The 9,299-nt window shown below is 52.0% G+C and overlaps 1 protein-coding gene across 1 annotated transcript in view; it reads right to left on the reverse strand.

The window, feature by feature from the left end:
- Window positions 1-611, reverse strand: part of LOC103808672 (A disintegrin and metalloproteinase with thrombospondin motifs 10-like) — a gene marked incomplete at its 3' end in the record, with an annotated part of 35,939 nt that extends 35,328 nt beyond the window's left edge. The window contains exon 1 of the mRNA XM_009081479.1: window positions 524-611. Within this exon, the coding sequence (XP_009079727.1) occupies window positions 524-611 (88 nt within the window). The remainder of the gene's footprint in view (window positions 1-523) is intronic.
- Window positions 612-9,299: the final 8,688 nt, after the last annotated feature.

Below are 9,299 nucleotides of genomic sequence, written 5' to 3' on the forward strand. Positions count from 1 at the left end.
CATCATGCTCAGTATATAAGGTCAGAGGAAGAAGGAGGAAGGGGGGACATCTGGAGGGATGGCATTTGTCTTCCCAAGGAACTGTTACGCGTGATGGTCCCTGCTCTCCTGGAGATGCTGAACACCTCCTGTCTGTGGGAAGCAGTGAATTAATTCCTTGTTTTGCTATGCTTGTGTGTGCAGCTTTTGCTTTCTCTATTAAACTGTCTTTATCTCAACCCATGAGTTTTTGTAGCTTTTCCCCTTCTAATTCACTCCCCCATCCCACTGATGGGGGAGTGAGTGAGAGGCTGCGTGGTTCTTGGCTGCTGCTGGGGTTAAACCACGACAACATCTGAGAGCAAAACACATCCTTTCTGTGGAGGACAATGGAAAACACTGGTAAATGCAGCAGGAGGAACTCTGCAGCAGTACACATACTCCTGAGCATAATGTGGCCCCAATACCTCCCCCAGGGCCAGCACTAGGGTTTCTGCCAGCAGAGCCAGCTGGACCCAGTTCCCCTCCCCATGGAGATCCCTACCTTGTGACTGGAAGGTGTAACCAGGAAAGGTGCACACGGCTGCAGTGAGGATGACAGTCCACGTGAGAAGCCTCCAAGCTATTGCCATGGTTAGAGCTGCTTGTCTCAGTGCAGGGAGTATTGTGCCAGCTGAAAGGTCGCTGTCCCCACATGTCTCTCCCTCGGCCACTGCTTATGTCGAGACAGGAGTCCTCGGTCCCTCCGCAGGCATCCTCGGCCGCTCCGTGCTCTCCCCAAGGCAGTGAGGCCACTGGTGTCTGGGCAGTGTGCTGGGCCCAGGCAGGTCAGCATGGGCTAATCTGAACCACAGGCATTGCCCCTGGGAAGGAGAGGGTGGGGATGAGTGAACAGGAGAGACAAAGAATGGAGGAGAAGGACTCGACGGAGAACACAGCGTGCAGGGTGAACGCTGTCTTGGAGAAGGTAGGAGTGAGCTGGAAAGAAAGCAAGAGAGGAGAAAGGGATGGGAAGTGAATGCAGATACAACCAACCACATCAGCTCACAGCATTGGAAAGCCACGTTGTCCTGCTACAGTGACACTGCACACCTTGGGGCTCTCCCAGCACAGCCCCCGAGCTGTTCCAACAGCAGCACTGTTATATACCTTATACCTGAGGAAAAAAAGCTCAGAATCAATGGGAACTCTTTGTCCTGTGGCAACACCCACAACGAAGCACAGACTAAAGAGTGACCTGGTCTCAGTTACCTGATCTCTTAAAGGAGAGCAGGAAAACACAGCATTAGCAAGGTGGTTGTGAGCAGCAACCCAGAAATCCTCTCTACTGGTTCCTCTGGATTTAAAATACACTTTAAGGACTGTCACTGCACTGAGGGAAGAGCACTTGCTCCCAGAGTGTGTTGGCTAAACCTAAAAAAGTGATTGGAAACAAAGGATCCATTCAGTGAACTCACCCTCAGCCCTATCCACAACTGGATCCTGAGCTTCCCATTGCATTTGTTATTTAAAATGATTTGGTAATGGCTTCAGTGAAAGGTTTTTGGCTTGCAGATAATTTCCACTCAGGCTGAGGCAATTATGCAAAGCTCACATGGTGCTGGAGATGGAGAGTTGCATAAAGCCTGTGGGTTTTCTTTCTATCCAGCGATGCGATGACGTATGCGATGAATATGGCACATACCTAACTACAGCCTGGAGAATCCCAAATAACTGAACAGTGATACTCTGCTCCAGAGCAGCCCTGCAGCAAAACACAAACCTTCCTGCAAAGACAACAGATCCTTAAGAAATACATACTGAAATCTGATTTCAGATACAGATCCCACTTGCTGGAGCACAGCTGGGAAAGGCAGGACAGATGCTCCTGAGCTGCTGGGAAGGTGAGGCTTGGCTGGAGATGGGAGGAAGGTGCTCTTTGCAAAGGTGTCAACAGCCATGGCATGTGTGTGGTCCTCATCCCAGTAAGGAAACACTTGGAATAACATCATTAACCCCTGCCATGCTCTGCTCTTGTGTGTTTTAAACAGCAAAGGCTGACAACTAGCTAGGGCACAGGGCAGGGGGGTCTGGTTCCTCCTTGGGTCTGCACTGCTCCCCTTCACCTTGTGTTCTTAGAGGAGTTTGCAGTTTATTTCTACTTGTTTTCCCACCTTTACTGTGCAGTTATTTGTGCTGTAAGGTCTTGGAATAATACCCATCACAGGCCAGCGAGTACATAGGTGAGGTCTGAGAAGACACTCAAGAGATTATTCCTGCCCCAGTAATTATCACAGAGTCATAAAATGATCTGGGTTGGAAGGGATCTTCAAGATTATCTTGTTCCACCCCTTGCCATGGGCAGAGACACCTTCCACCAGCCCAGGTTGCTCCAAGCCCTGTCCAACCTGGCCTGGAACACTCCCAGGGATGGAGCAGTCACAGCTTTCGCTGGGCAACCTGTGCCAGTGCCTCACCACCCTCACAGGGAAGAATTTCTTCCTAATATCTAACCTAAATCTACCCTCCTTCAGCTTAAAGCCATCAATCTAAGTTATTTATCTTTCCCGACTAAGCAGAAATGCCGAGAAGATGAAACACGCAGCTTTGAACCAACAATTTGGAGTTGCATATTTTAAATGCTTAGATTTTTAACTGCTTATGTACAGTTTAAAATGGCCAAAGATCATCTGTGAGACCTCAGGCTTGTCTCCCCAGGCACTGGGACCACTTGGCAGGCTGGTTTCTGTAAAGCCTAGACACAACATGATAGTGGGCTCAAAAATTCATCCTACAAGCAACCATGAGAATAAACTGCCTGATGAGAAAAAACTGTCTGAGTCTCATCTTGGGCTGTTCTGTTTCCCTGTGACAAGTAAAGGGAAGCAGAAAGCAGAGGTAAGAGGATTGGGCAGGAATTCTGCCCTTATCCACCACGACATGAGGATGCTGTGATCAGCACCCATGAGGCCACATCCAACTGGTGCCAGCATCATCTGGAGTGTCACCCCCAGGCTGTGGCACAGAGGGCAGAGCTAGAGTCACAGCAGGGCACAGCCCAGTGCTGTGGTGCTGCAGGGCAGCAGGAAGAGGGCTGGAAAAGGGAGAGGATGAACACAGAGCCGAGCGTGCTGCAGCCCTCTCCTAAGTCAGCATTTTTCAGCATCTATTAGAGCTCAAGATTCCAGCTTTTAAATCCTGTCACGGCTCCAAGGTCCATGGACAGAAAGTTGCTCAGCTGAAGTATATTTTCTCCTGGGCTTCACACTGCTCATTTTTCTTGTTTTCCAGCTGTTGAACCCTCTTCCTTAAGGGTCGTTGTTTCCCATCCTTCCTCTGCCTCTCCATGATCCTGTGTTGGGGTAGCCATGCCTGGTGCCCTCGTCTCCCCTCAACCTTTCCCCTTCAGCTCCTCTGCATCCCCCGGAACAGGGGCCGGGAGGGAAGCGCAGGCGCCAAGACCCTGTGGCCTTGACCTTGGGGGAAGGAGGCATGTTTGGAGCAGCACAAGTCAAGAATTACAGCTGCAAAATTCCAGTAAGCTGGGCTGGGGGAAGGGCCCAGCACACAGCAGGGAAAACATGGCCCCTTCCCAACGGCGCTTCGCTTCCGAGACCCCGACGAGCCTGTCTCTTGCAGGAGAAGGACCCGGAGCGAAGAGGAGAGAGCTGGAGGAGCAAATGCTCCATGCTGCTTCCATACAAATAAACTTTTCCATAACCTCACTTTGCAGATCTGCTCTCTGAGCAGTAGCCACTGGACAAACCCAAGGAGCCACAGTGGGACCAGTGGGATGCCAAGGTCCCACGGATTGGGATGGAGGAGCCGCGGGAAGGCTCAAGGCATGGGGTGACCTCTTGGGTCTCGTGCCTCCCTGCTTGGGCCGCTTCCGATTTGCTCCTTCCCAAGGAATTCGTTGTCCTTGGCAGGCACAGCGTGAGCGGCTGATGCTCCCTGCTCCCCGTGCCAAGGTGCCTTTCGCCGCGTGAACCCAAAGGGCTGTGCCGCCCGCGCGAGGAAGCGGCAGCAGAACTCCAACATGGTGGTGGCATCGACCTCACCTCTTCCCACACTCCCAAAACACAGAGAAGGAAGGGGCTGGGGAGGGGGGGTTAAAATCCAAGCTGGAATAAAGCAAAAAAAAGAAAAAAAAAAAAAGAGCGAAGCAGATGACAACTGTTACTAATTTCAACATCGGGGCTGCAGACAGAATTCCCTGAAAGCCCAGCTCCTTGGCCCGCTGCGTTATGGGAAGGTAATAGGAAGCAGATGGGCTCTGCTCTGGGCCAAGAGGAAGGTTCAAGGTGCCTCCTAGTGCAGAGAAGAGGAATTTAACTGCTTTTAAAGATGCAGGGCCTGGCAGCTTCCAGGTTTCTCATCCAACTTTTGCAAATTATGAGCTCAGGTGCCCTTTTCCCTTTTTTTTTTTTTTTTTTCTTGAGAGAGAAATAAATACAAACACAGGTTGCTGCTTCCAGCTTGCTCTGGTGGGAGGAAATACTTGTAGTGCATCCCTCCAGCCCTCAACCCTTTCACTGACATCTTCCTGCCATGCAGCACCTGGGAGAAGTGGGAAAGGTGGGAACAGTGGGAGCTGGGAGAAAAGACTGACCCCTCACCTGGCTTCAACCTCCTGTCAGGAAGTTGTAGAGAGCAAGAAGGTCTCCCTGAGCCTCCTCTCCTTCAGGCTGAGTCCCCTCGACAATTCCTCATAAGAGCTGTGCTCCAGAATCATAGAATCAAAGAAAAATTGAATCAAAGATTTGTGCACAGAATCCAAGAATCTGCTGACATGGAAGGGACTCACAAGGATCATTGAGTCCAATGCTTGGTCCTGAGCAGCAGAACCCCAACAATCTCACCATGTGCCTGAGAGCATTGGCCAAACACTCCTGGAGCTCTGTCAGCCTTGGGGCTGTGACCACTGCCCTGGGGAGCTGTTCAGTGCCCAAACACCTCTGGGGGAAGAATCTTTTCCTAATATCCATCTCAGCCCTTCTGACACAGCTCCAGACATTGCCTCCAGTCTGTCCCTGGTCCCAGAGAGCAGAGATGAGAGTTACCCCTCTGCCTCCCCTTGGGAGGAGCTGCAGACCCCAAGGAGTCTCTTCTGCTCCAGCTGAACAAGAGAAGCACCCTCAGCTTCTCCTCAGACCCTTCCCCTCTAGCACCTTCCCAATCTCCTTGTGCCTCCTTTGGATACACTCTAACATCTTTGGATCCTTCTTACATTGCCCCCAGGACTCGAGGTGAGGCCACTCCACTGGAGAGCAGAGTGAAACAATCCCTTCCCTTGACCAGGCAGTGATGCTTGAAACTGCTCCCAAATCACTTCTCATCATTTCTACATCCCTCCTCCTCCTCCTCCTCCTCTTCCTCTTCCTCCCCACCTCGACCCTGTGCAGCCCAGGGGATGGCAGGACCCTCACAGCTGTGTGCTGCTGCAGCTGTGTGTTTGCTGCTGGCCAGGGGGTTCTCACCCTCTGTGCTCCCCTGGGGCAGTGGGTGTTCCACGTGTGTGCAGTCACCACCCCAACACTCAGCTCCCAGCAGGTTCCTGCATGTTCCTAAGGACAGAGTAAACAGCACTGCTCCCCTCACCACACTGCACCTCCTGCAGCATGGCATGAGCACATGGTGGATGCAAAGCACCCTGAGACCTCCCTGACTTTTAACAAGGCAACATCCTGATATTCCCAACAAAATATTCAGCTGGAGTGCCAAGTTGAAAACATGCTGAGTTGCAGATGGCAGAAATCTTTTTGCAGTCATCTTGCCAACATGACAGGACTTCCACTGGGAAGTCATTTCTCAGCTCTAGAGCAGTGCTATGGGTTAAAACCACAAACCCCAGCATTAACTGTGCAGCTCACTGCTAGGAGCAGTGAAACTGTGAAAAATGGGTTAAAGTCACAGGTCTGCAGAACAGAAAACAAGAGCCTGAACTGTAATCTGCTTTGCTGCTCCAAGCCTGGCCTCTCTGGGGGCACAGCGAGCAAAGAATTAGAAACATGTAGTTATCACTGTTCACCAGAACACAGCAGCCTCCAGCCACAGGACAGTTACACTGCTGCACAGCAACCCTTTCAGATCCCCTTGCCATCCCTCTGCTTGCTCCTGATATCAAACCCACGCTGGAGTAAGGACAAGGGCTTTGCCTTGCCCTTTCTTGGTGGCACTCACAGGGCTGAGAGGAGCCCCAACACTCCCAGCCCACCTCACTGCTAAGGGCTGTCTCCTCTCACCCTAACAGTGCTTCTTTGCAGACACCTACTGACACTGCAGCTTCAATTTAGAGCTTGCCAGGGGCAGAGATGCAGCTTTCACAAGGTTAAAAAAAGCTCCAACCCCATCCAAAGGTGCTCACCAGCAATGTGGGAAATTCAGACTGACATTGCTAGTCTGAACCCAAGAGGTGAGGGGTCTGACCCAGGGTCTCTGTCCTCCTGCCAGCACCCTGGTGCCAGCCTGGGGGAGAAGGAGAACACCCTCACTGCCTTTGGGCCACCAGTTCCCTCTTCCAGGCTCGCTGGGGTGCTCTGCACTGGGCCCTGCTGTGCTCCAGCCGGGCACACCCTCCATCCCTTTGTACAAGCAAGCTTCACAGGGGTTTGGGCTCACTCCAGCACTGTGTGGGAGTAGTTTTTTTCTAAAACACGAGAATTGTTTTACAGTCGAGTCTATTCAGTACAATCTTAGTGAGGAAAGGACTGAATTATGCCCTCGTTCCTCTCCAAAATCCAGTGGGATCTTTAATTTCACCAGCAAAGGGGCAAAAGAAGCCCATGGCAAAGCAAGGGCATGTGAGTGGAGAGTTGGGAGCACCGACCTCACTCTGACACTGCCTGCTTTGCTTTCTGGAAATCCTATCTCTGTGTTACATAAAGATCTGGCCCTATCTGGAAAGCTGGGGTCATTGCACTTCTCCAAGTGTGGTAAAATGCTTGGAGGTCCTCAACAGGAAAGCAGGAGAGAAGTGCCAGCTCGGATCATCATCAGGGAGGGGTGCTCAGCCTGGGGCAGTATGAGTTTCAGGTCTGAGTCCTTATCAAGCTGCTCAACCAGCCAACTCCAGCCAGATGAAAGGTGGCACTGAGCAACCCAATGCTCCCAGCCTTGGACTTCTTTTGCTTTAAGGAGATGGCTCCACCAAGCAGGTCCACTCTCAGACAGGACTTATGCAATAGTTTGGAGTCACTCCATGTGACCCAGACTTGCTGGCTCTCTGCCACCACTCTCCTTGCTGCCTTCAGCCATGCACAAAACAGCAGAATTAAGAAGACAACCGAGCAGTCATTAAAACAAAGGGCATCTCACCCACCATACGGTGCCCTGCCAACTGCACATAGGCACCATGTATGTAAGTACCCACGTGGCATCCACATGCACACAGAGCATGGCTGCAGCTGTTTGTGTGGGACTGTGCACGTGGATACACACTACCTGCAGGCATGCAGGTGGTTGGTACCCACCCACCCTCTCTGCTGTCATGTACTGCTGATACCTGTGGATATGCCATGTGCAAATGCCAGTTTTATCCCTAGCATCTCCATGCCTGCGTGGCTGCCTTCTGCCTTCCTAAAACTACTCCTCTCTGTGGGGTTCAGGAAGCAAATCCAGATCTCCCAGGCCTCCACACAAGCAGCTCTTCCCATGCTCTTACTGCTTTCCACAGCACACAGCAAACAACAGGGCTCTGCTGTGCTTGGAATGCCAGGAAACTGCCCCAGGCTCTGGGACAGGCCAGGAGCACTCACACCTCGGAGCAGGCAGGGAAGCAGACACAGACACAGCCATCTGCATCCCAGCAGAGCTGGCTCCTGCTGCTCCCCCTCCAGCAGTCCTTGTGCTTGCACAACACAGCAACACACGGCGCTGAGCCCTGGGGTTGCATAAAGGCAAACACCCTCCTGTGCCAAAACTGAGCTCCACTCACCTGCGTAAGCACCACCAGCTCTCTCCAGGAGGGATCTGGTCTGAGGAAGGGACATGCTGTTTGTCCTAGTTGAGGCAGTAGCTTGTTTTGTACAGTTGGAGCTTACAAAGATTTGTCACAGCTCACACGCACCAAATGTCCCACCCTAAATTTGACTCCTTCATCAACCTGGCTGTAGAGCAGGGTCATAGCCCACACAAAGAATCACCAAGTGGTTTAGGTTGGAAAGGGCCTGAAAGTTCATCTCATTCTGTGGGAAGGGATGCCACTCACTAGACCAGGTCACTCAAGGTCCTGTCCAACCTGGCCTTGAACTCCTGCAAGGATGAGTCAGCCACTGCTTCTCTGGGCAACATCTGTAGTGCTAGGTGAGATTCTCCAACAAAGATGTGTCTGGTCATCAGACTGGAGGTGCTATAGTGGAGTGCAAAGCCCTAGTACAGCTCTTCCCATCACCTTCCACACCACATGCAGCCGTGGTAGAGCCCAGTCTCATGCTGGAGCTGGAGAGACAGGAGAACCCCACTGAGCTTCCCAAGAAGAGCATCTAAGGCAACTCCTGCTACCCAGAAGAGCTGTGAGAAGCACCATATGACCTGCAGTGAGCACAGAGATCAGCAGCTCTTTCTATCACCACCATGACAAAGCATTGTCTGACACTGCACCCAGCAAGAGCCCAGTCCTGAACAGGGTAAGGAACCCACAGCATCGCCCATCTCTAGCTCCCATTGTGCTGATTTGGTCCTGCCAGACTGAATCAAAGAATAAGTGAGGTTGGAAGGGACTTGAGGGGGTCTCTGCTCCCACCCTGCTGTCAGAACAGGGTTAACTTTGACATTAGATCAGGATCACACAACCCAGGCTGTCTCAGGGGGGTCACAAAGTGGCTTGGAGGAAACTCAGTGAGCTGTGGAGCAGGACCCTAAAGCAGCAAAGCCAGTTTGGATGTCACTGTCCTTTCAGGAAATCAGGACCATTCAGAGAAGTGGCTGCATCATGGGGACACAGAGAAAGGGAGAGGAGCCCTGACTGGCCAGAGAGGTGGCTTGTCCTGATCTACTCTACCTACTTGGCTCTGTACTGCCTCAGGACCAAGATGTGCAGGAGGCATCAGCCTCCCACAGCACCAAGAGCACAATAATGCACACACAGAGATTAGCTCTGCCATGGCCATGCCCATGGCCTCCTGTCTCCCTGCCAGGTGCATGCTGCTGGCTTCATTCCACAGCAGAGCAAACCAGGGAATAGGGATTTGGTGACAGCCAAGCAGGTGGTCTGTGCAACACCATGGGCTGCCCATGCTATCAACCTGAAATCCCCTTTGTGCAAGTCAATGACCATGACAGCAAACACCCACAGACCCCAAGTCACTTTACCACGTGCCAGGAGAGCTCTGCAGGGAAAG

This window comes from Acanthisitta chloris, unplaced genomic scaffold, assembly GCF_000695815.1.
Source record: "Acanthisitta chloris isolate BGI_N310 unplaced genomic scaffold, ASM69581v1 scaffold15910, whole genome shotgun sequence".
NCBI classification, from domain to species: Eukaryota; Metazoa; Chordata; class Aves; order Passeriformes; family Acanthisittidae; genus Acanthisitta; species Acanthisitta chloris.